Consider the following 27,684-nt stretch of genomic DNA (forward strand, 5'->3'; position numbering starts at 1 on the left):
CAAACAAGGCATTAAGTACCTCAGCCTTTTCCTCAGCCTTTGTCACTATGTTTTCTCCCACATCCAATAAAGGATGGAGATTGTCTTTAGCCATCCTTTTGTTGCTAATGTATTTATAGAAACATTTTTTATTATCTTTTACAGCAGTAGCCAGATTAAGTTCTAGTTAGGCTTTGGCCTTCTAATTTTCGCCCTGCATAACCTCACAACATCCTTGTAGTCCTCCTGAGTTGCCTGCCCCTTCCTCCAAAGGTCATAAACTCTCCTGTTTTTCCCTGAGTTCCAGCCAAAGCTCTCTGTTCAGACAGGCCAGTCTTCTTCCCTGCTGGCTTGTCTTTCAGCACCGGGGGACAGCCTGCTCCTGCACCTTTTAAGATTTCCTTCGTGAAGAATGTCTGATCTTCCTGGACTCCTTTGCCCTTCAGGACTGCCTCCCAAGGGACTCTGTCAACCAGGCTCCTAAACAGGCCAAAGTCTGCCCTCCAGAAGTCCAAGGTAGCAGTTTTTCTGACCCCTCCTCCTTACTTCTCCAAGAATCAAAACCACTTACCATTTCGTGACTGCTGTGCCCAAGGTGGCCTCCAGCCATCATGTCACCCACAAGTCCTTCTCTGTTCACAAACAACAGGTCCAGGGGGCACCTTCCCCAGTTGGCTCACTCACCAGCTGTGTCTGGCAGTTCTCTTCCACACACTCCAGGAATCTCCTAGACTAGTTCCTCTCTGCTGTATTGTATTTCCAGCTGACATCTGGTAAGTTGAAGTCCTCCACAAGAACAAGGGCCAGCTGCTTACAGAGTGTTTCGCTGCCTCTTCATCCTGGTTGGGTGGTCTGTAACAGCCTCCCACCACGATACCTGCCTTGTTGGCCTTCCCCCTGATTCTTACCCATAAACACTCAACCCTACCATCACCATCATTAAACTCTAGACAACCAAAACACTCCCTAACATACAGGGCTGCCCCACCGCCTCTCCTTCCTTGCCTATCCCTTCTGAAGAGTTTATAGCCATCCACTGCAGCACTCAGTTGTGCGAGTCATCCCACTATGTTTCCATGATGGCAACTCTGTTGTAGTTCTCCTGCTGCACAATGGCTTCCAGCTCCTCCTGGCTGTTGCCCACGCTGCGTGCATTGGTGTAGATGCACTTCAGTTGGGCTGTTGATCCTGTCACCTTTTTCGGGGGAGAAGCCCTAATTAAATCTCCCATCTTGTGAAAGTTCAGTGGAAGAAATGTCTGCAGTGACATCAAGGAACTCAAAGAAGCCAATAAAACAGTATTTTCAGTAAGAAACAGCTATTAATTGCAAGTCAAGTTCTGAAAGGGCTACCTAGGAAACACAGATATTTATTCAACCATTTTTTCATTATAGACTATCAGACAGTGTGAATTTGGGGCAATTTCCCCCACCTTCAGCACAGTTCTGGAATAGCTAGGAGGAGACTTGACCACAAGCTATTTATTGAGATTTATTTTTGAGCAATGCAGAAACAAAAAGGCCCAATTATAACCTTATTTAGACCAAACTAATTTCATTGGCTTTAGTAGATTTTTTCCTGACTGACAGAGCTGTTCCTGAGATGTGAAAGAAAGCCCAAAGTACCACTTAGCACTGAAATCCTTGTTATTTTACATTTCTTTGGAAAATTGCATAAAGTCTGTTGTTCTTTAAATCAATCCCTGAAAGAAAAAAATCTCTGCTGCAGTACTGTGGTTACAGACCCATACTGTTAATAAAAACAAATGCAAAAGCCTAGCAAAAGTATCAGTTCTGTCTGGAAAATTGTTGGTTTTATCTGCTCAGTCAATACAAAAGTGTGTGCGCACACTTCTAAAATTCCCATTATTAAACAGAGTGAGAAGACTGACAGGCTGCCTGTCCAAGGCAAAGAAATCACATGTTCCAGCAGCTCTGGCTCTGGACACTGCCAGCATTGCTGGCTCAACTTCTTTCATGTGGTAAAAGCTACAAGAAATTCATTGTGAAGACCAGGTTATTCTGCAATGGCCTTGGTTACATCAGCACAGCAAGGGAAACACTAGGGGAGAGTAAATAAATGTCAAGGCTCTGCGCCTGTGAGACAGCAGCCGCCTGCAGAGAGCCTGCAGCGAGCCGAGGCACTGATCTCAGCCAGGGAGAGCACAAGCAGCACCCGGGCAGCACAGGCTCTGCCACCCTCCCGCAGCAGCACAGCTCAAGGCTGGCTCAAACCGTGAGACTCTGGTGCGCACAGCAGCTCACAGCACAGGGCTGGGGCTGGATGTGCCAACCCCCTGGTTCACCCTGTTGCACCAGAGCCAGGTTTCAGCACTGCTGGCCAGGGCAGAGGAGGTGAAGCAGGGAAGGGGACATGCTCTGGTGCACCTGAAGTCTCCACAGAGGGGTCCAGGCATCCCATTGCTCCCTTCCAGCTCCCTCTGCTGTGCCGTTAGCTTTCCAGGGATACAAACTGTCCTAAAGGAGTGGCATGCTCTAAAAATGAAAAAAGAATTAGTCATGGCAGTATGTCTGTGTCATCTCACTTTTGAGCCACTGCCTTCAAAGGAGAAATCCGTAAGAAAAAAGATGGCATAAGATATAAACCAGCATTAACAAATTACATTCCCACCCAATTCCAGTCAATTCCAGTGACTTTGGTGAAGTCACAAATGAGACTGTCGCTACATATGAACTGAACATATTGGGCCAAACCAGTGGCGTGCAGTCACAAGGCCACCCGTGCTGTAGGAAACCTACTGAACAAAATTAATTAAACTTACTATGAAAAACACCAGAGATCATGTCTGGACAATGACTGGCAGCAGCTCGCTCATGACAGTCCTTAAACTGAAGCTGCACAAACATTTCTCTTGCTGTATCGCAGTAGGGAGCTTCTGTCTGAAAGTAAAGCAAAATGTACTGTAGAGCAGGGTGCCTGTTGGCACGGATGCAAGCACGCTGCGTGGAGCAGCCACTCTTCATTTGGATTTAATAGACTCTCAGGAGTGACTTATCAAACTTGGCTTTAAGGAAGATGCATTTGCTTGGAACTTCTGACTGACGTCATCAGCTCCTTCAGATAACACCATCTGGGGGTGCATTACCTAGGAATAAGTGAAGACCTTCACACGCAGCAAGTCTAAGCCAAACACGTCTCCCAGAGGCGTTAGACTGATCACAGCCCCAGAGCCACACCGACCTGGTTACCAGACTTGGATTCCCAGGAGTGAGTGGTAACACCCAACTTTCCCCCCATCCAAGGGTAGGTGGACTCGATGGCAACATTACACTTTGTCACAACAGCCTGTGCCTTTTTAACCCCCAAGTTATACTGCTTGAATTTGCATGACATGATTGACTATCAAAAAAATAACACACTTTTCTGAAAGACTTAGTTCCATTTTGTTTAAACATCTCCTAAAAGGGACCAAATCCAATCCCTACTGTGGCCAGTCTGTAGTCTACCTTTCAACAGGCCACGCATGATCAGTCCAAGCCCCAGCCCATACTGATCCACGCTAGAGTACTTTGCAGAATTTGGCCTTCAGCAGCAAGTCATGCTCCGGAACTATTCAATAAATAGCAAGTAAAAAGTGATGTTGATTCTTTTAGCATTTTACATGTAATGTACATTTCCCAGCTACGATTCTACCACAATATATAGTACTTCTCACAGCCATTTTTTTTTTGTTTATTTTATAAACAATGTAAAGTAAGGAGACAATTATTTTTATAGGGGATCATAACACTAAGAATGCTTATGTAACAAATTGTCCTATCAAAATGGAAAAAAAACCATAAAATGAGGCTCTGTTCTGATTTCCTTTCATGCAAGTACAGATCAGGTCACTCATCTTTGGGTAGAACTCCCTTTACCAATGAAATGCTCTACTAAAACAGATATATATTCCTCCTCTTTGAAATATGCATGATTCAGGATCCAAAATGAGTAAATGTCTCTTGTGTTTAAAACACAGCTCTAGTTTAATGTAGATGTATCCTAATTTGTACATCTACATGTGACAGAAAAGTCACATTATTTACTCCTGTATGAATAAAACATACTTCCACAGCTCACGAAGTCCAGTGAAGCTATTTCATCCCACATGCACAACTGGTGCACCTCTGGGGGGCACAACGCCCCTCCAATGCTCCTCAATGACTGTCACTTTACCCCATTTGCCCACATCACCAATGACACAGGTATTTAGCACAGCAGGAACGCACTCACTAGGAGCCAGCCAGCAACATCTCCTCCTGCTTTGTTAGCTCTCAACGGTGCGGATGACATCATTAGGGAAGGCTGCTGCATGTAATTTAAACTCTATGGAAACACAACACAGCCCCAGGACTTCGACCCTTTCCCATACATTGCTGCAGTTGCTACAAAGAACTTACTGTGTAACTTGGAAAAAGTTACCTCAATGCCACAGAAGCATATTCCTGAGCAATGTGGAAAGCTTCTAATTTTAAAGCAGTTAACCTCATCCTTCTCTGTTGGAAAAATACCTGCAAATCAAAACTCATTTGAAGCCAGAATGGTGTAATAGGGAAAATGTAATGAAGTATTGGCTTAATATAATGAAGTATTAGCTTAACAAAGTAGGTTAGGGTGAACTTTGAACAAGGCATTGTTGCCAGTATTGATAGGTATGTAATCTTGGATTTGTCAGCTTTTCATCAGATTTCTGTAAAATATGTCTGACTACAAACCAGGTTAAGTAAAATGTAGTTTTGAATCCACAAATGAAAAGTAAGAATGTTTAGAGAGAGAAGCTGTGGGGTTTTTAACACAACTATTCTAAGACAGATAGAAGACAGGCTGGAACGAGAGTTTCAGGTTCTAAACAACCTTTTCCATTCAGGTTATTTATATCAATCAGTCCCTTCTTGCTGCGTATTCATTTCTACATCATACAAAATTGTATCAATGAAACACTCCACACCTCAGCCATTTTCATACCTGTTTCTTGTTTAGTGACTCTTGGTTTATTCATCAGTCTAAGAATTGACAGTTAATAATCCTGTTTAGATAATCTGCCTCTAGATTTTTCTTCTTTTAACTGCCTCTAAAAATTAGCTTATTTTTAAATCTCTCCTAGCACAATAAGAATAATAGTGGCATCTCACATTTTCCATAGTCAATAATCTGCCCCTCAAGTCAGGGGAAGGTGCTAAACTTTGGCTTAGCTCACTTCTGAGAAGCTGCATTTTTAACACACAGATCACACAGCAGTTCCATTTAAAGCACTGCACTGCTGTCAACTTGACCAGCAGGTCACAACATGCTTTGACTTAAAGTGCAGTCAAGGTGCTCACCTGCTTAATGTGATTCAGAATAAGGAATCAGGTCTGGTAACAAAGAGTTACCTCTCCTGGATCAAATAAAGTGGAAATGTATGGACTGCAGGGAAAAAAAGAACTGTGGATGGCAATGGGCATCTCTGATATATTTCCATTCAGTTACAAGAACATACAAAATTCTGCTTCCTCATGTGCGGAGAGAAGAGATGCATGAAGAGCTTCGCTACTTAAAGGCCCCTTTCAGTACCTTTCCCTGGGCTTAGACACACCCCACTATGAAAGAGTAATGTCAATTGTAGCTTCCCACTCTAAGCCTTTTGTCTCTCAACTTGAACTGTCATTCTTCCCTAGTCATTCACCTTCATCCAGCCATGCCCCTGCATCCATCCAGCTGGAAATACATGAGCAACCTTTTTGTTCTGGGCAGGTTTTGTCTTCCAAGTTCAGAATTTACATTTTATGTCACCTGCCTACTTCCATAAAAGACATTAAAAAACACTTTCAATGAAAAACAGAGGTTTCAGTCAACCTCTGCACCAAGAAGTAACCCAGACCGTAACAACAGCCCGTAACAAATATTGAGGCTTTGGGTGCAACACTTCCTGACAACACAGAAGAGACAGAATGCAACAACTACAGCAAGCAAGAAATCGAGGTCAGAATCCTAAACAGATGCTCAGATTCCCCAAATACAAGAGGTTTCACATCATCATTACTAACATTTTGGTGACGGTTGATGAGAGAAGTTTGTCAAATCTTATAACCAGGATAAATATCTAATAAAAACATAGGCTAACACACACTAGAGGAAAAGACAAAGAGAGGTGTTTGCCTTATTTATTAGGCTGCTAATCACATCCCTCATTACCAGTATCCTTCAGATGTGTCACCTTCCAGTAACAGTTCTAAAGGACAAAGCATCTCCACAGGCTAATATCTTTCCTGTATTGATCTCAAAAGCACTTAACAGAGCAGGTGGCACAAACTCAGGAATTACAGCTTTTCTAAGCTGAGAACGTCTACTATAATACTTCAGAACAAATTGTGTTTAATATTTTAGACTACAGCATTAAAAACACATAAGGTAATACTAGGTAGGGGTCCCTCTCTATCCAAACTTTCTAACATGAAAAGGGCTAGTGTTTAGTGTTTCCAATATTGTTAGTCTTCCCTCACTATTCTGTCTTTCCTTCTAAGTATGGTAAATGAAATGAGTAGTGGCTCCTCAGTTATATCTGAACTTTAGAATTTATTCTTTGGGTCTGTTTAAGGAGATGTGTACACAAGATTCTCATAATAAAAGTGTTGTCAGAGTTGTGCTAGAGCAGAATTGTGTAGCTTTGGTAATTTTGGAGTCTTTTTCCCTCATTTAAACTGACTCATTCCCTCTTGTCCACAAACCCACTTAATTACAAGAAGATTCCCAGCTGGATGATAACATAAAAGATTCTGGTTTAGCCCAAGTCTTTACAGCTCACTGTTACAGCAAAAGGAATCTTTGTAATCTACAGCTAGGTGCACGCCAAGTTGCTGTTTGTCTCTCTAATCTCTTCTGTAAAATCACTGGATTCTACATCTGGCTTGGATGAAGATCAACCTCTAGCCAGACAGCAGTTGTTCTAAGCAGCAGTTAAAATGCCAAACTGCAATGCTTTTTTTGGACATGTTGACATACCTTCCCACATGGCCCCACTGTAGGACTGAATTCACCATGTAACTTACCTCTCCCCATCACTGTCACCAATTCTCAGGGGCTTCTTGTAACAACAAGGTAGGGTTTTTTCCAATACTTTATAGCTCCAAAACCTCCATCAAATCTCAAACATAAATATACCTCTCTTTCAGACCTCTCTGCATTAATGGAATAATGCATAATTCTCTGCATTAATGAAAGTCTCTGTTCTCCTCACTGTAATAGAGCATATACAAATGCATACTAAAATCTGCTTTCTGCACACCGAGAACCCTTCTGCACTCCTCGGGGACGGCACCAGCACCCTCTGCTGTCACACAGCAGCACCAAAGTCAGCCAAAACCCCAGTCGCTGTACTGTGCACAGGGAATTTCAGGGACAGCTTTCTACATCCTCCACTAAAGATCCCAAGACATAAAACCTCAGTGACATTCTGCAATGAACTCTGCACTTCAAGACATCTTATTTTCAAAGACAGTGACTATGTCTAGAAATAATCACTCAGAATGAGCTTATTATATTAGTTACTTGCACTGACTGAACACCTAAAAACTATACTAGGACAACATAAAATCAAAGCCATACTAACAGAGCTATCAACTTCTATAAACGCATCAATAAATCACTAATACTTCAATGTGTATCTTAAAAACCCATCTTCTAAACTCTTGTGATTACATGAGACTCAGTTTTTATTTTTTCTCTACATGCTTTTTGTTCTCTTCGTTGAAGAGAAAAACTTGAAAACATTCATTTCAGAAATCCAGAAGGCAAGAAAATTTCAAATGTAACATCACAGATCCTCATGTAATTTTCATCTTTTTTAAAGCAACCCCAAAATGTCCTACAGCAGCTGGCTAGCAATACCAAAACACATTCAAACAAGTATTTACAAGGCTTCCTGTGACCACAAGACTTCAAGCCAACCCTGTACTGAAGAATCAATAGCTCCAGAACAAAAGGAGAGCCATCAGCTCTCTGGTGATGTTTTAAACTTTTAAATAGCTAGAATTAGAAAAATTCGTTCGTCTGACCAACTGTGTTGATCAATCCTAGGCCACACAAAATAATTTCAAAACAAGTTCTATGCAGTATATCCATATATAGGGTCTATATTGACCAAAGGCCTCTTTTTATTTTTTCCTTAATGAATGAGGGCCATCTATCATTCTTCTTTTCCCAAGAATTATACCATCACCACTGGCAACAGCATTTAATCATAAACCAAATATGGGAATGGAATACAAAAGGGGTTCCTTCAAGACAAGGATTACAAAAACATATATACATACCAAACATAAAAGACAGAAACAACATTAAGATCAAAAGCAAATACAGGGAAAGAGAGACTATATATCATTTGCAGTACTTTGGGTGAAGGTTCACAATCCACACTAATAAAAAGTTTGCTGAATATAGAAATGCACATATTTTACACAGGGTCAGAAAGCTTGTGATGGGATGGCAGCTGTACAAAACTTCAGGAATCAAAGCTGAGTACGTTCATTTACATTACACTCAAAAGTTTCAGAGAAATACAAATGTTTCAGTTCTTTGTAAGAGAAGATATGCTTCCTAAAATAGAGAAAAAGAAGTAGTAAAATTGGTGTGGATTATCAAACCAATGTGAAACTCTTACTCTTTCTGGTGTTAATATAAAATAAACAGTATCTATAGCTTCAATGAGCCTACTTGGGTGAGTAAGTTTCCACCTATATATTAAGAAAAAAAAAAATCACAGTCTAGCTCCTAGTTAATACTGTTTTCAAATTGCAAGAGCTATATATTAAATTCAGGCCAAGACTGGAAGATTATAGTCTTGCCTGAGCTGACCTGAAACCAAATTTTTTGTTTTGCAGTTAATTCTACCACTAGATAATATTTTCCTTAAAAATACCTACCAACTTTCCAGCTAAAAACTGTCCATCAGTCAAGTCAGCCTTCAAATTTTGCACTGACTGTAAACAAAAACTACATAAATGTGCAATGCTGCAAAAACTGAAAAGGACCGTTAAGTGCCACTGCCACTTTAAGCCACTAACATCACTTTACAAAGCTTCTTTTTCAAACATCTGCTTCCTTCAAAGTCAATAGCAAAACTTCTGTCACTTAAGTGATCAACTTAAGTGTCAACTTAAGTGACTGCAAGGCCAGGCCCTGAGAGAATAATCCTTTCCCAGCTGCACATTCTTAGACTGATGTTGAGTTACTGGTTAAAGACTGATCAGGAAGGAGAAAAGCAGATGCCCCTTTTAACACTAATATTAAATACAACTGACTAAATACACATCCACATGAACATGGAGAGTAGAGTGGCATTTGTTGAAAACAAAATGACACCTTCTAGGTAGCAAATAGTTACCATCCCCAACACACTCTTTAAGAGAGACAATTAGCTGAGGAATCTCACAAAAAATAAATCCCTATTTGCCATAATTAACGAAAGCACTTTTTTTGGTAGAATGCCCAAATTATCCCAGATTTCCAAAGGTGTAACCAAAAGCAGAGTATATGCTAGAGCATGGGAGAGAACAGGTATGTGGCTCTGGGCCATTCCAGCAGGCACCAACGAGCAAAGAACAAGACCCACAGCGTTGTGACTTCAAACCACCCAAAGCCAGAGTTACTCCAACTCACAATGCTGTTCAGATCTTACAGCTATTGCAAAACAGATCCATTAACAATCAGAAGCAAAGTCAGACTGCCCATCCCAGAGCATTAGAGAAAGAAGTGTGGTGACATCAATGCCCATGAGTCATGATGTGTCAGTGCACAGCATTATATCTATTTTATAGCATACATTAATTTCTTAGCCAAAGCCACACTGCACAAAATACTGTATGGTCTGTGGAAACTTTAAAAACATATTTTGCAAGGGAAATGTTTCAAAAGCCTGAAGCATGTTTTCTTAGAATATCACTGACAGATGTGTAAGGATATAACAAATTGATCAAGTTTTCCTACTATTTGGTAGTAGGAAGTGCTCAGCTTCCTAATACTTCAAATTAAGCCTGCAACGGCATTTCTTCATTGTGTATTTACACACAACAGTCTGATCGAAAGTTTTAAGGCTCTTATTTCTCAAAAAAATGGTCACAGTAAAGAAAGGATTAAATGGAGTTAACGCAGCTATTGGCAATATAAAGAAGGATGCTCATGTCATTTGCTATTGTACAATCTGGGGCATTTCACTCCATGCTTTGGCTTTCTTCTTGGCCAGGGACAGCCACGGTGGTTCAGCAGTGCTGCATGGTGTCATTGGCAGGTTAGAGGAGTGTCTTGCTTCCTTTTCAACAGCAGGAATCACAGATGCTTCCTGAGCAATAGGTCCAACTTTACCTGCCAACAACAAGATATCCATCACTCATCAGAAGGCTAGAGAGTTAAGAACTCAAGTTCTGCCAATAATATTTCCTTCTCTCTAAAGCAATTGTTTTATAGCCCAGAATGTCTGTGACTCAAAAATAAGTCAGAGGAATTGTTAAACTGAGTATTGCTAGCACTATCTGGTCCAGCTACAACAATGGCCAGGACTAGCTATTGTAATGGAAAAATTGATACTAAGCTGTTAGTGACCGATCTGCCCATAAAAGAATCTTCTCAGTCCCAACAGCAAGCGTCTAAGCTCTGATAAATGAAGAAGTTCTTCAAAATTCTTCAAGTATGTGCAGACTATAGCCCCAGGTATTTTTATAATTCATATTCTTGGCTAACTCATTTCTTAATCTTTTCAAACTCTTAATTTCCATGACAGTGCGCAGCAAGGAGTTCCACAGGCTTATTCTGCTCTGTGAGTGCTAGAAAATCTAGGAATAAGACTCCTGGGTATGCAAGAAAATGCAAACAAAATATCTGCAAGGCAAGGATCACCCCAGGCTTGCTGTGGGGTTAAAAGTAACTGGTATATGTTTTTCAACACTGAGAAGTCTTAAAGATTTTTTTCAGTCTTAACCACTGGCACAAATATTGCTCCAGCAATATTATTAAATACTAGGTAGGGATCAAACCAGTGGTTTATGTTCTTGGATTTGTAAGCCAAGAAGGTGGGATTCTGGTGGGGCTAGGCGTTCCTCTTCATGCAGCCTAACACAAGCCTGTCATCCTCACAAAGGATGGAAGAATACAGATAGCAATCCTTGTATGGCCTTGAGTTACAATTTAGAGAAGGCCTCCTCCATCCACCTTGTTTGAAAATTTTCAAGATCAATGTCTTCAGACAGACAGGCTGGATTGGGGCTTCACAGAAAGCAGCTCTGAACAGATGCAGCTCATTTCTCAAGATACGGTTCACAAGTCTTTCAACATCGTGCTCTCTCCATCCATTTCAACCCAGGCAGTACTTTATTTCTGTGTGTAAGTCAAACTCAGAAAATTCCAACTTTTTCTCATACTTGATTAGTCTGTGCGTGGCATGTGGCAGGCATGATGAGGTTGCTGTGCTCCAGCACAAGAACAGAGGCCACATGGGGACTTAAACAATGTTAAGTACAAGAAGCTTGATCTTGCTTGCACTGAAATCAATGGAAAAATGTCCATCAGCTCCACCAGCCGCACTCCTGCGCCAAGCCAAAGAAGTTCTCTGTCTCCCTATCTCAACTCAGGAGGTCTCTGGTCTTTTAAAAATCCTGGCTCATTGGTAGCTCTTGCAGGAGGCAAGCTATACTTAGGAATACTGGAGGGAGTATACTATCCATTACAAACAGGCTGCAGCTCTACATACACAGTACATTTTTCAGAAGTATCTAAGGTGATATAGCAATTTAAGTGTTACAGAAACTTTGATTTTGGAAATTCATTTTCATATTTTGGGAGACTTCCTTCTTTGCAATAAGCAAAAGCAAGTCTAAAGCCCTTTGCATGCTCTCAACAGCACAAGGTAAAACAAAACCCAGAAACGGTGGCTCATGCCTATTTGAGGAAGACAGGCTTTTGGACAAACCTCACCATGCTTAGGGTGAAGTGGGAGACAGAAGAGGCAAGATAAGTAATCCTTCCCTTGGTTATGACATGGGCTGCCACGCAGCAGTAACAAAACAGTAACACTCAGTAAAGTAAGGATCTGATTTCTTGGAATTCTCTTCCAAACTTAGCTGATCTGGAGCTGTCCTGGCTCCTGCTGTTGTGTGAGGGATGTATGCATTGCACAGAAAACCTCAACCATCCATCAAGAAAACCGCTAACAGTTAACATAAGCCAAAAAACATGATCCAAATTAATAACTCCTCTGGATATTAAATCTACATCCTTTCCACCACCAGTGCCTTTAACTAGACAAATTGCTGGCTGTGTTAATGGGAACCAAATCAGGAAAGAGGAGAGTTTACATTTGCGATTCCCAATTTCCTACTCATGTGCTGACAGTGCCTAAACAATTTCCTAAACAATAGGGCATGGCTTTCTGAGCAGCAGAGGAGTAGTGTTTTCCTTAAACATCAGCACTGGTCAGAGCTCTTTGTGATATTCAAGGAGTGGAAGACTAGAATAGGCCTATAAATGCTATCCCTGGAGAGCAGGAAACAGCCATTGGATGTCAGGAAACTAGGCCAATTGTTAGGAAGAGGTGATGCAAAAATCTTGTAATTCTGCTGCAAGGACCACAAGTGGTGTGAGTTCTAGTAAATGAGTAGCAGACTAATTTGTGGAGTTCTGAATTTTGCCTGAAGGCTGCTGGGCTTCCAAGGTTTAGATCATTCAACACACAGAAATTCAGTCTGTTTGTGTCAGCCTGTCAAATGTGAGTAAAAATCTTGGGCTGTTTACCTTTCATCTCTCACTTTGCACCTAAAACCATAAGACAAAGCTGGTCTGTAACAGAATCCTTTTTTAAAACTATTGCATTTTAAACACACACACAGAGTTAGGCTGGCAACGGACATCAGAGCCTCTGTGTCGGTGCACATCATCGGCTGGTCAGCTACCTTTAGTAAAGGAGAAAGCTTATTTTGTAGGACCTGTAGATTAAAAAACAGATAACATCTCTACAAGCAACTACTACAGAGAGCAGGCACAGAGGTATGCCCTAATACCTCTAATACAACAATTCTGGATGCTGGTGGATTATAAGGGGAAAGTGGCCAGATGCATGTGCTCTCTCTAGACAGCATCTCTTACTGACAGCGGCAGCAGCAGGAACCTGAAACGGAAAAGCCACTGCTCTGACACGGTGGGGCATTTCTTATCTTCTTAGGCAGTATCTGAAATCAATAGCTTTCAGCTAGCACAATATGCTTTTACAGCTGAAGAACTGGCTTATCTATATCTAGCTGGAGAGTGTCTCCGAGGTTTGGCACCACACTGAGTAAGCAGGGAGGGATAAGCTGCAGCCCAGCAGTAGCCTTGGAAGAGGTATGTGAGTCACGATGTCTGAGTCACTCTTCCACAGCATCTTTCTTATAGAGAATCACAGCTAACAGGGCAGGAGAGGGGCCATCGAGCCTCTGTGCTCACCTGAGGGTGGAACTGACTCCACCTAAATTATTTTTGATACATGTTTATCTATTAAACACATCCAGCAATGGAAACTGCACACACTCTGTAAGCAACCTATGCTATTCCACACTTCATCACTCTTACTGTTAGAAAATATTTCCTAAAGTCTAAGCTAAATCTCCCCTAGTACATTTTAAGCTCATACAGGGCATAAAGACTAGTCTTGTCCTCTGCAGCAAACTAAGTTGTCTTCTCTAGACTAAACAACTCCACTCCCATCAGTATTTCCTGCCTGACTGGAGGTCTAGAAGACCTGACCTTTTTTGCTGCTCTCTTCTGAACACTCTCCAACTTCAACTGCTATTCTTTAGTACTGACATTTGCCAGTAACAAATCACCACACTGTTTATATGCCATTCCATGAACTGGCAGTGGAGATAAAAATTCCTTACTTGCTTTCTCTGCTGAGTGAGCAAGACAATACATTGACTTATATGCAAACTATAGTCTGAACAGGCCTTATATGAAGTGTGCTGATTATCAAAAACATAGCGATATCCCCACATTACCTGCCACCCACACCACTTACTGGTGTAAACTGTAGCCACTTATGTAAAGATGTAAAGAAAGAGAATACCTGCTGCAGCAGACATACTAGTACTCATTTGTGTTTTCTTGTCCTGAGAGCTCAAGCTGGAAGGCATGTTCTTCTTCAGTATGTTCTCACTAGTACAGATCCCTTGCTACAAATGGAGGAGAGAAGAAAAGAATGCAGCTAAGAAACCCACTAGCCACTGGCACTCATAAAGCTCGCCCTGGCAACATCTCTAAACCTGACTGTGGAAATGCAGCAAGAGCCAGACAAGGATGGTTGGGGACATCCTGTGGGAGGGAGGGAGAAGGCAAGAAGGAAGACAGCTGCTACATATGCAGAGTTACTTCATATGCAGGCAAGTTCTCCTCTCTCTCTTACAGATGGGAGATTGAAGAACTTGCCCAAGCTACACAAGAAACCTGCACAAGAGTCAGTGGAAAAGCCAGACTTTCAGTATGCAGTCTCCACAGCAGAGCAGTGAATGCAGTCTCTAGGTCACGAACGGTGAGGAAGCTAGAGCAACTCAAAGCAGCTCTTGGGCTACATAAATACATCCTGGGCAACAGGCAAGCTCTGAAAAGGTTCAGGTTTCAGTAGGGCAGAGGAACATATAGGAGGATTACACTCTGAAACTAATCACTGTGACAGTATAGTCACACGTGTTTGCGCACTTACATCAGTTGTCTGTCTCAATACATTTTAGAAGCCAGCCCTGAAAATCTCTCTTTGAGTAGTGCTCACAACGCACCTCCCATGAAGATGACACTGAACAGTGTGCAGAAGTACCCAGGCACTCTGGTGCAGAATTCACACCCATGCAACATTACTTGGTACTTTACCTCCTCTTGATCCACTTTGGTCAAAGCTTTGTCTTCAGCTTTATGTTCTTTGGCAAGAGGGTGGTCCTGGAAACCCTTTTGTTTTAGTTTTGCCATGGAGACCCAAGCTGGTTCTGAGGAAGCAGTTTCCAAATGCAGAGAGGTGACTTTTTCTACAAAAGAAGCATTTTTGAAGTGAAGAGGGGATTTAGGTCAAGTCAGTCTGAAGCTAGAGTTTTGTGTTTTAAATCCTTCAGCATCTGTAATACCCTTTGAACACTGCAGAGATAAAATTACCTTCCCTGATGATTCTGTCCTTGGCAATAACTCTTTTTCTGTTTATTCTGGAGTTTTTGACCTTACTCTGCTTCCGTTTAAGTCAATGGCAGAACTCCCACTGAGATCATTGTGAACCGGATTTTGCCTTTGAAACATCATCCTTACATTGCAGATTAGATGAGTATGATAGCTATTATTTTTTCATGTAGGCAGTAAAATACAGACTGCCTTTTCACCTTTTAAATATTTTAAATGAAGTGATTGTAGAAAAAAAATAATCACACCTAATGCAACTCCTAGTTAAGGTTTGAACTGCTGCAGGCTGGAAAATTAACTACAAAACAGCAGCAAGTTTTAAAAAACTGTGTTAAAAATCCAACTATATGCACAAGCAGGTCATACCAGAAATGTTCCAGAGCCCCTTAAGCTATTACTCTTTTGTTATTCTTGCTGGAACACACCCCTCATTAAGATAAGACAAGAATTCTCTTGACTGGCCAAATCATGAAGCCAATTAAATTATGGTGCTGATGAACTCAAGGCTGAATTTAGTCCCCGTCAAGAGGATTTTAATCTTTTGTTTGCTACTTTGCCAAAGTTCTTACATGACCACTGTTTTCTACAATGTCTGGATAAAAATACGGCATAAATACCTGAAGGTTTATGACCATTTTGCTTCTTTGCCACTTCTTCTGATCTCGTCTTGGGAGGATTTTTATCTTCTAGGAGATCTGTTCTTTTACCAAATGATTTTGTACTGACAGGAAGGCCCAGAGGTGGCTTCCCGGTGCCCACTGATTTCTGATCCTCCTTGACTGAAGCAGAAGAAGCAGTGGGAACAACTGAGGGGATTGGCTTTGGAGACTCAGCACGGCTTTCATTCTGGTATTTTAGTAAAGAAGATGTTCTCCTTAGTCTGACCCCAAACGGGTTTTCAAAGTTTTGTGCTTCATGGTCAGCCCACTCCATAGAAAAATTCAAATGCAAATCACCGTCCTTACAATCTCGATCAAATCTATCTGTGCTGTTTTTTGCTGACTCCTGGATGACTGCATCAAAATGTGTGTGTTCTTTTGGCATTGCTTCAAACAACTCCGGCCTTATAGGGGATGTCGGCGAACTTCTGGTATAGGAATCTTCCTTTGAATTTGAACCCCCTGAGAGAGATCTTTGCCATGCTGGTGCAATGGTAAATCTGACTGGTTTAGCAGAAGAAGTCTTCAGTGGACTTTTTCCATTTTCATCTGAAGATCGACTGTCTTCCACTGCTTTTCTGTGAGAAGCGGTACTGCTTATCTGGTACTCCTTACTGTCATCATCAGAACAGATATTACTCTTCAAGCCAGCCAAACTTGAAGAGGCAAGACATCCAATGGAAAGTTTTTCAGAAATGTATGATGTGTTGGCCTGTGGATTGCCCTGGTTACCCTTCGAAAGAGAAACGGTTTCTGCTTTAAAACATACTTCCAATTTACTGGGAGGTAGCATGCAACCTGCTTCTGAGACAGATGCAGCAGTGTCTATTTTTTTTCCTACATTGCCTTTGGATGACTGAAATTCGATTATTTCACAAGTTTCTTTGTCATGTCTTGTTACTGAACTGTTTTCAGGCTTCAGAACTGTCACTGTCTTGATGTCAGAAGATGACTCTGAATCAGCTACCGCAACTTGTGAAGGGCTTGGTGCAACATCGGAGACAGTGTGGCTGGAATGATTCTCAATAGTACCTAAGCAGGCTTCTACTTTGCCAATCAACAGTGGATCCCCCTTTCCCTGGTCATTGATCTTTGGGTCCACAGAATTTACTGAGGACATTTGTGCAACATCTGCCAATATATCTATGCCCTCTGTTTCCGCACCATTGCTAACCAAGTCAGCTGCTAGTACGTCTGGAAACACAACAGCTTCTCCTTCAATTTGTTGCAATTCTGGAAGTGCAGATACTTCAGTATTGGTATTTTGCTGATGTAATTTCAATTCATCAGCAGACTCATCTGAACAGTATGACACTTTTGCACTGTGGTGTTCCTCCAGGTTCACTGGAGAAGGCTCAGGTCGCAGAAGGGGTGCAGCTCCTTTGTAGTGATGGTCCATGTCTGGAAGGCATGCGTCCTCTTGCAGCAGAGCACAAGAGTCTTCTGCCACAAGTGTGCAATCACAAGAGTCACGGGCAGCATCAGTGGGACTTTTTACACCTGGCGTCTCCTTAGAACCATCTCCCTTTGCACAATATCCCACCTGGGCTGATAATCCTGTATTACACAGAGAGGAACAGTGTGCACTTAAAGGTTACAATTCAAGCCCCATCTGTATCAGTAATTCATTCCAGACAGTGCAGTCATTTAGCGTGAGTTCCCCATGTCTGGGCACTGTTGTCTGATAAATAAGGCTGTTAAAATCGTATTTAGAAATGGGCTGTCCGAGTGAGGAGACTAACAAAGTTTTTAGTTTGAACATACCTAATCCCAGGAATGACTGAAAGTTGTTGTCTGCTTAAGGTGTACCAGATCAGTTGCTGTTTAGTTCTTTTCTGTGCATACCCCCAGTTGTAAGACTACTAGCCAGATTTCTCTAGACATTTCCTCATCACATGTATGCCTAGAAAGGCTGTCTAGAATGATCTGGAGGATTTTCAGTATTTAAGCGACTATCTCAGCACCAGGTAGCTCTGCCTCCTGCAGCTCCAGCAGGATAGCTTAGATGTGTCTGCACACACAGTAACTCTGATGTATGACAGGATCAGGTCCTGAGTCTGCCCTGACAACAAAGTGCCAACATTCCCACTACACTATAGCATTACCAGCAGCCAGTGCATTTGTACTGCAGTGCTAAAGAGAAAAGTCTTCAGTGCTGTTTTGGAGAAATTTCACCTGTTTTTACAATTACAATTATGTTACCACTGGTAATTATCTATTATTTAGATGATAAGGGGGGAGGTGGCAAAGGAAGATCTAGCAAACACAAGCCAATTACAGTCCCCTTACACACATAACAGATAAAATGCCGAGGTTAAGGTTCTTCTGAGTTTCAAGGAACTTGGATCCCGAGACAATGAGATCTAGCCAACGCTGTAGCACAGGTACTTCTGAACATGGTACTTTCACCTCATGTATTTTTTAATACTGCCCTCAAAGTTCACCACTACAGCACCACTACGTTGAGTGGAGTACCTGACTTTTTCCATCATAACACTTTAGCTGCCAGGATTGAGTTTATGACATAAAACCAAAAGATGCCTAGTTTGAAAGGACTTACAATTCAAATAGGTCCTGTCAGCCTTATGTAGAAAAGTTCAAGTACCCAAAGTAGCAATACATAAGTCTTCATTACCTTCCCAATCACTTTTATGCTGGTCATTCTCAAGTAATTCCACTGAATTTCCCTTCTCTTCTGGAGGTGCAGGAAGACATGCTTCATTTTCCAGCTGTTCCACCTAATGAGGTGCAGCAAGAAAGATCTTTTATTTAAAGAATAATGCACAAAAATTGTATTTTATACACATGGATGTTTATGAATACTCAAATCACAGTCACAAACCCCCTATACTGTAATTTACCAACACTGTGGGTAATGTACTATTCCAGTTAAGAACCTAGAAATCATTTATGTTTAAAATGTCAAAGGTAGCCCATTGATCTCTCTTGAATCTGAAACATTCTGGGATTGACATATTCTGAGTGAATGAGTATGTTTTTAAAACATCACCCAAGCTACCTGGTGGCACAGAACAGACCAAGCCAGAGACATTATCATCACTTCTGGTATCTCTGGTTGACATTCCACAATTAGCTCTTCTCCTTCAGCACTGTAGTTGTATCAGTTGCAGCACAAAGAATATCCAGCAAAGATACTGTAGTGCCCAAGTTTCCAAGAAAACCTCACTCTGTACTACATTCATCCTGAATTTCTCCATCCCCAACCCCCTCTTCAGGGCAGAGCACTTCTAACTCCAGGATAGATTTTCACGCATAACTCTGATGGAGAGGGGAACACACAGTAGAGAAGTGTTACTCCTTAGTTCTGTCACACTCCAGCTAAACCTTTCCTATCTGGTGAACTTCATCTTCACAATGTGTTTCCTAGAAGCCAGAATGAGAAGCATCTCATCCTAATTTCCCACATGCAGAGCCACATTCCTTCCCAAAGTCCTTCAGTCTTTCCTTTGATATACAAAGAATTAACTTAAAGCTAATCTGAAATTGTTTGTAGAAATATACTTAGGCTTCTTCAACTGAAAACTAGCTTTTCAAACAACAGGAATGTTTTTACAAATGAAGTGTAACCCACAACTTTTTTGGCTAAATAATAAAAAACAAAAGTTGCACTTTTCTTCAGCTCCCATGATATAGAAGTTTTCTGAGGTTTTTTTGGTTGGTTTGTGGAAAATAGGTGGTTTCTCTTCTTCCAATGGAAGAACAAAAAAAGTAAAGGCATGTGGATAGGAAAGAAAAAAGAAATTTAAATATTTAAAATAACAATTAAAAATTCACATCCATTTCCTTCTACACAGTGATTCTTTTGCAGAAAACACTTACCTGGGGGGGTTGCTGATTCTTGTTGGTAAAGCCTTTCTGTTTCCGGGGGTTTATGGCAATCCTGTGCCTGGCTGCTGAGGTGTCCAGGCAGCCAAGGGGACTGGCAGGGATGGTGAAGTCGACGGGAAGGGAGCTGCTGCCTCGTGAGCTGGAGGCCCCCAGAGTGGCAGAGGATGAAGGACTGATGGGCCTGGAGGAAGCTCCAGAAGGTATCTGTAAAACACAAACATCACTATATATTTTGCTTGGCTTACCCATATGTCTGAAACAATTCCTTTACTAGCTCATTCCATTTCAGAAGCCTGAAATGGCTGTATTTTTGGACATAAATCCCCACTTTAAAATGCATACCTAATGTCGTCTCTGCATAGAGATTACTCAGTTCTGTGTGTTCAGCTGTATTTTACAGAAAAGTGAGAAACATGTGTCTCTCCCTCTCCCACAGTAAGAGCCTCAGCTTGTCCCCTTCCCAGTTCTTATCTGAAAAACCATTTGCAATATATGTATGCACCAGCAGGAGACACTGGTGCAGTTTTTATAGCTGCCTTTTCATCCCAATAATGTGACACATTGCAGGAATATGTTATTAAAAAGCCACTAAAGTAGCATGGATGCTTGCTCCTCATTATGTCTATTTCTAAGAAAGTTACCATAGCTGCTTTGCTCTTTTAACATCCACTCTCCCAGGAAAATTAAATACTTCTCTCCCAAGGTATCCCAGAACCATCTTCCAAGACAGTGATGTGGATCTCATGCTCACAGCAATGCTGCTCTGGGGAACTAAACAGCAGTAACTTTAGATTATGCTATCAACATAGAGGGTTTACAGAAGTGTTTGTAGAGAAACCCCTAAACATGCAGTTTGACTGGTTTTGTTACTGTTTTGAAATGTGGACCAGACTTTCTGGAACGTTTGCAAAATTTCACAGACATGCCAAACAAGCTTCATTCAGTGTAACACACCTGCTATTTTGGCTTTGGCCATAAAGGTAGGTGAAACACAGCCATTTAACTCTGCTTGGCATTCAGATTTTAGTTTTATTTAAGCTTAGGATATAACACAGCATTTAACATATGTATGCTGATGAAGTTTTAGAGATAATGAAAATATCTTCCCATCTGATCTACAAAAATCGTCTAGATGCATTGCTTTGTGTTTAAGATAGCTAAAATTAATTTCCTTATTTTCCATTGAATTTTTTAAGTTCCTAGATCTGAAATAAACCAGAATGTATTATGACAGATACAGACTCTTTTCATGAAAAATTTACACATTGCAAAAAAGAGAAGAACACAGCTAGTAAATAAGCTGATTATTGTTATAATTCTACAAAATTAATGATAAACCTGTAAAGATCATAGAACTTACTAAAATAGTAACATTGTTACTTGTTTCTACATACAAGTTCTTCTGCATTTCAATTATAAAATTACAGTTGTACTTATTTAATATAAAATCACCCGAAGCTAGTATCTGAGCTACTGCTGCACATAAATGGCAAATTCCTGACTCCACTGAGGATTCAGGATTTTTTTTTCTCTGAGCACTGACAGTTGGTATCTTCTCTCAAAGACAGTGGAACAGACACAAGATTTCCACATCAGAGTTTAAGTGTAGGATATATTTGGTGCTTGTTGGTTACTGGGCAGAGGCAGAAGCCTGCACAAGGAGAATGCTGCAGCGAGGAGGCCCATTTCCTAAAGAGTGTTTGTGCCAAAACACTGTCCTCAGCCCCACAGGCTGAGACCCTGTTTTGCTTTTAATCAGTCCATGCTGAAGATGCCAACAAGGAAGTTAGATTTCCATAAAGGCTATCTGGCAAAGGCAGGGTAATGCTGGTTAATGTCTCTGTGAAGTCACTTGCTCTTCGCTTTGAGTGATAGCCTCACATTTAGCTTTAGATTAGTCAGAAAGTGGGTATTTATAAACGTGGAAAGCACTGAGAACTTATATGGCTGACACATTAGGGTTTCACACAGAGGTGACACTGTGTGTAACTTCAGATTGCTTAGGCTCAAATCCTCTTTTTCCTTTACTAAATATACAACACTGTTAAATGGAATAACTGGTGCAGATTTCTTGGTGCTTTTCACAATTTTCCTCATCTTTGGGATGAGGTTATTCAGTTTAACAACTTGTGTTTTGCTAGCTCAAATCCTGGTATTACATAAATAGTTTCAAAAGCTACTGAAAAAAATTATTATTATTATTTAGGAAAAGGCTTTTTATTTTAGATAAACATATTGGCAAGATTTCTGCTAAGTCAAACTGCTGACTAAGAAAAATATTTGGGTAAAGGAACATACACAGTATTGTAGAGAAGTTAGACAGATTCCTAGTGTGTTGGGAAGAAAAAGGAAAAGCCTTTAAATGGGGAATTCTGTGCAATATAGGAGAAAAAAATTTCTCCTGTCTCTGTCTGTCTCATAGAAGATGAGGTTACAAGACCAAAAGATCTAAAAGACTGCAGAACTGGGCAGAAAAGGGCTTTTTGCATTGTAAGGAAAAAACAGTATGCAGGCTACAAAATGGAACATTTTAGTCGAAATATGAAATGGGAGATGAGTTAATAAAATGTACATTGACGTAATGATAAAATATACACAAGAAGTTATTAAAAATAATGACAATCCAAGTTACCTAGATCACTTGGGCCTCTAGCATTGTGTGACTAGTAGTCTACTACGAGGGGGAGACACTGCTTTATCTTTCTATCCCTAAAGCAAAAGATCTCAGAATGACTGAGCAGGAGTGTGTCTGATCTCAACCACAGACAGGAAAGTTGAACTGGTCTTGCCCAAAGTTTGCTCTCTCCCTTCTCAAAGACTGGCCAAAGAGAGAGTGAAGGGGAAAGCTCCCTTAGCAGTGGGGTTGGCACCAACTGTTTGACCCTCAAGATGCTGCCCTGGCTGCTTAAGGCCCTCTTCATCAGGAAGGAATCTTCTAGGTACTCTGCTACCTCCCCTTTACTTGTGGGCTATTCTCAGTGTCACAAAGCATGAAATTGAGTTCTCTCTGGTGAGCTTCTCAAGCAGGGATTCTGTATGGAGGACTGCAAAGCTTGGGCCAAAATGACCAGTAGCTGTTCTGAACCCATAAATACTCCCATTCTCAGCTAAATGGCAGAGTATTTTGCTTATACAATTGCAAGGGCTACCCCATAAATCAAATCAGCTCTGTTGGAGTGGTGGTTGCCTCTGTCACTGGCATTTGAAGACCCCATTGGCATAACTGCAGTCTGACTGGTCTTTTAACACTGGAGAAAGACAATATAAGCAAACCTTGCAACCTTGCAGGCCTGCCTTGAAAGCATGAGATGGGCAGGAACTCAAGTCAGCTTCAAGCAGCAGAGACAGTCAAGGTGAAGGTCCCCTAGGCTCCACTCCAGAAATATGACCTCTGTAAATTTTTCCAAGCTGGTGAAGGAATAGACTGTGTTGGTCTGACAGCAGAACCTGCTGCTTCTGATAGTCACTTACCATCCAAAGAAAATTGCAAATTAACACAGACCTTTTCCTGTGGAACACCTGCCATCAGAAAAGGCTGATCCTGCAATTATTTCCCATGATAAGAGAGATGCAGGGCATTGCTCACAAGCCACTGCTGACAAGCAGGTGTTATTAAGCTATTACTGCTGTTGGGTATTGGGGCCCTGGGACACGGAAGTGGAAATGAAGTGCTTTGCCTTGTCCAATTTTCTGCTGTGTAACTTTACAGATTCACACTGTGTAACAGAGCTGACTGTGCTGTTCACACAAACCACTTACCAGTAGATTTCTGTCTCTCCTTTTTTGGTTCTTATTCAAAACTCTGTGAGAGGTACATTTTCAGTATCATTTGCATCACTCTGGATTGTTTATGAATTGTTTTCTAGGGTACACTGTATCCAGAATAGATTTTTAAAAACCCCAATTATTGTACTGGCTCCATACAGACACACACATGCTGTCTCAGGAAAGTTTATTAGCAGGAAAAGTAGCTATTTACCTGTTCATCTTCACTGTCTGTCCCGCCTAAACTCAAAGAGCTATGACGCTGAACAGGGTTGGAGGACTGTGGGATAAAATAAGGAAGAGGGTAAGTCCAGGGAAGTATCACATTGAATCATCTGGGACTGGATATCCAGTGCTACTTATGAGAGAACACAAGAGGAAAGATAAAGGAAGGGTCACTGAGTCCCTGCCTCACACAGTAGGTTTCATTTGTTCGTTAGGGATCAAACATAAAGTAGAGGAGCTTTATCCTGCTGTGAGATATGTTGTAAAGATTGATCACATGAGTCAATACATTAGTTATAGTCACCTTGACATACTGTTTTAAGATCTTCAAATTAACAAATGCTCACATGCTCACTCAAGTCCAAAATCATGTATTTGCTGTGAGAAGGCAATTCCTAAGAAAGAAGATAATCCAAACCTCCTCTGAGTCCCATCAGGACCTGTTCTCCTCAGACCCATAGGATTGTCACTTTCCTGTCCATTCAACTAATATTGCCCTGGTTTTGAGCTATTTCATTCCAAAACCAGTAACTGTTTAAGATTCTCTTGCAGTCCCCATTATTTTTATTTTCCTCACTAGCTTTAAAACACCCAAAAACTCTTACCCTTTCACAGATGAAGGAAACTGCCAATCTCTCCAGCTCTTTGAAGCTGGAAGACATGGGAAATTCATTTGTGCAGTGCGAGTACCTCAGCTTGTTCTCGCACTGGAAGTCACAGTAACACAACCCTCACCCATCAATAATTGAGATTTTATGCTTTCTGCCATACAGACCTGCCAGGAGAGAGCACCTTGTCCAAAGGCACTGCGAGTTGTCACATCAACTGAATCCCTCTCCTCTTTCCCTAATGATACAGGTCACAACTGCCCAAGCCCTGGTCTACATAAAAGAATAGAAAATTGTACTCAGAAGGGGTATTTGTAAGGTCACTTCCTAGGTACCCCTCACAGTGACAAGTCCACAATCCACCTAGGTAATTTGTTCTAGTTCTGACTGATCTGTACCATCAGATTTTATCACAAGCAAAAAGGTCTTCCCCTTCTCCAAGCAAATTTTCTTTTCTGTACAGGTGGTCACTAAAGTGACATAATAATTATACCTTGCTTGGTGAATCTGTCAGAACTTCATGAAGGGTTGAAATTTCAGGAGGGCTTCTAGGTAAACCATCATCTTCAGAAACAGCACCTGCATCTTCTAGTTTCTTTCCAGTTATAACAAGAGGAGGAGATCCAAGCCTGATGTTCTGCTGCAACTGAAGCTGTGGTTGAAAAGAAATTTAGAATATAGACTTTCAATGGCTTTACTTATAAGGGACATTCTGGACACTTTTAACCCAGTTGCTCCCATTGGGCATGCAGAATCTCTTAGTTAACAGAAATACTTGAAGAAATAGACCATTTACAGAAAACAGCCATTACTAAAATTTTATTTAGTTACACTCATCAAGGACCCATCATTAGAACTGGCTTTGGTACAAAATTAAAATCAAAATCAGTTTTATTAAGTTGTTACCAACGACAGAAGTTTCACGATTCCAGAAAATTTACAGCAGTTTAACTCAGTTTAAATTTAAAACTTTAAAAATTCTAGATTTAAGTATTCTTTAAATAATTCCATATATCCGGATGTCCCAAATAGTCACACAAAGTATTGTCAGCAGCAGCTCCCAACCCCAGGTTTATGTGGTCAGCTTTCCTTCATAAAGCCCTTCCAAATATTGAGAACTTGTCACCACTCTTTCCCACACAAGCAGCTGAGTCCCACTTTTTATACAAAGACAATTTAATTCAGTTTCTGGTCCACCCTAATGAATTCTTTGTTAATTTTCCCCAGCATCACATCCTGGTCCTGTCCACAGCAAGAACGGTAACAGCAGCCAGGAACAACTTTGTTTGTACAGGAGTATGGGGATTCTTTTCCAAGATTGCATAAAAGAATGCTCTGGCAGGCCCTGACCCTAGAAAAATAAAACAAAGTCTGCAACCTCACAAGCAGCCAGATGTTCCCTCAAACTACAAAAGTTCAGATCTCAGGAAACACCATTACTAAAATTCTTGGCTTAAGTCTGTCAGCCATGTCAAAGCTGGAATAGAAACAAGGTCTGAACAGAAACTTTGTCCTTCAACTCAAAACATCTCAACTGAATATTCCCAAGATAAATACGCAGACCTGTTTTTTCTGTTTCTTTGCTTATTAAACCAGATTGGGAAATTCTAGGCCTAATTCTGTGCTCTTCTGCAAGGTATGCATTCATTTATATCTCCGTAAAATAGATCTAAATAGCTGCCATTCTTATTCAGCAAGATTCACTTGCAAGGTAATTCCTACAGATCTAATAGCCATACAGGGTAGCACAATGTCACCCTTTAATCCACCAGTCCCCCAGTTCAAACAGCCTTCTTGCCCTCTTACCCACAACAACCAAAGATGTATCACCAATATGATCTGCAAAAGCAGGACTGATGACAAACTGAACAAAGATTGCAATATACGGGCAAAACAAGACATACAACATACCTGTGCACCTCATGGGAGGGAAAACACAGAAAGTCAATTTTGCTTTTCTCTCTTTTCACAACTTCACATCTTTGATTTATTAAATTTATTACATGCAGACAGCAAAGTGTTGTGGGGGAAACTCTGAATTTACAGTCTGTCTTCTACTGGTAGAAGTTAATTTACATTGCTAAGAAAATAACAGCTTTTATTAGTGCTTGGCTTTTATTCTGACAAGAGTCAAGCTCACAGAAAAAGGCTGTCTTTTATGGCTATAAAAATAGTGCTGGCAGTATTACATTACCATGCAGGATAATGGATGAATGAAGAGAGGGCACAGTGGACTGGAGATAGCATGAAAAGAGCTTTTTTCCCCCAACAAATTTCTGTCATATATAAACATGATTTCTCCTGCTACTCTTACTGTTATACAAAAAGAACCCTGACTTGAAGCTTAGCCTGTTTTGCAGTCTTATGGAGGAACAAATCCCTCTGTGCATCTTCTATTACTTAACATGTGATGCAATTGTGTTTTGCAACGTGAAGCTCACACTGAGCAAAGGAAGAATTTCAATGGCCTTTGGCTGCTTTATCAACAGTTTGTTTTCAGTCTCTGGAAAAAACTTAAATTCTTATCTCAGTGCTCTGAGCTGGGCAGTTATTTAAATGCAATTAATATAACCAACAGTTGATAGGGAGCTGTCAAGGAGGGTTCAGTATGTGCCTTGGAAGAAGGAAATGACCTAGCAGAATACAGTATCCTTTGCTGGCAGAGATCGGAAGAACAATGATATAAATAAAGCTGTCACTGAGAGTGCCCTGACATATCCATCATCCCACACACTTACACAGCTGCTGGTGCTAGCATGTACAGTGAAAACATCATAGCCAGAATTGCCAAAAAGAAGAATGTATAAATAATATACAAAGAATAACAGTGCAAAGAACACGCTACGGTATAAATAAATGGCCTTAACCCAAAAGCAGTAGCTGTGAAGTAAAGAATGGAAATCCCACTGGAAGAGGACATGCTCATTAAGGAAAGTTTCCAAGAATCCATGAATTGGATTCATGTCACTCGCACACTGTGAGACCCAAGCAAGGCTCAAAGCAGCAGAACTGCTCAAAGATGCAGCTTCCAAGAGGCAGAATAGATCCAAAAGTAGTAAATCTGTCTTTGCACACTTTAGTCAACAAAATCTTAAGCCACACAGCAGAGGAGTCAAAGCAACAGAGTTTCCTAGGAGACAGCTACTACAAAGCAGCACCATGAATGAGAGGACGATGTTCTCACCTGCAAAGTTTTCACTCTTCCAGGTATGTTTTCCTGAGACAATGTGTCACCTGCCACATTTCCTGGTGCAGACTCAAAAATGAAGACGCTGTCATGGGACAAGGCTTTGTTTCCCATGTTTCCTTTGGGCCTAGGAAGGAAGAAAGAATGGTCAGTGCACTGGGTACAGCCCTCCAAACACTTCCCTGCACTACTTGACCAGGGCAGAAGGATCATAAGGAGGCCAGGGTGGGATGCATCTCCCTTAACTTCAGATTTG

At 41.0% G+C, this 27,684-nt stretch overlaps 1 protein-coding gene across 5 annotated transcripts in view; it reads right to left on the reverse strand.

The window, feature by feature from the left end:
• Positions 1–8,176: 8,176 nt before the first annotated feature.
• Positions 8,177–27,684, reverse strand: part of KIAA1210 (KIAA1210 ortholog) — a 44,796-nt gene continuing 25,288 nt past the window's right edge. For 4 of the 5 annotated variants that reach the window (XM_074835180.1, XM_074835177.1, XM_074835181.1 and 1 more), the window contains 9 exons: positions 27,426–27,555; positions 24,735–24,893; positions 23,623–23,688; positions 19,635–19,847; positions 18,430–18,532; positions 15,753–17,351; positions 14,842–14,993; positions 14,045–14,150; positions 8,177–10,317 (listed from right to left, as the gene is read on the reverse strand). In XM_074835180.1, coding sequence (XP_074691281.1) covers positions 10,145–10,317; positions 14,045–14,150; positions 14,842–14,993; positions 15,753–17,351; positions 18,430–18,532; positions 19,635–19,847; positions 23,623–23,688; positions 24,735–24,893; positions 27,426–27,542 — 2,688 coding nt within the window. In that variant the 5' untranslated portion in view covers positions 27,543–27,555 and the 3' untranslated portion in view covers positions 8,177–10,144. The remainder of the gene's footprint in view (positions 10,318–14,044; positions 14,151–14,841; positions 14,994–15,752; positions 17,352–18,429; positions 18,533–19,634; positions 19,848–23,622; positions 23,689–24,734; positions 24,894–27,425; positions 27,556–27,684) is intronic. The other variant, XM_074835179.1, reaches the window with a different exon arrangement.

This window comes from Strix aluco, chromosome 10 (assembly GCF_031877795.1).
Source record: "Strix aluco isolate bStrAlu1 chromosome 10, bStrAlu1.hap1, whole genome shotgun sequence".
In the NCBI taxonomy this organism is placed as follows: Eukaryota; Metazoa; Chordata; class Aves; order Strigiformes; family Strigidae; genus Strix; species Strix aluco.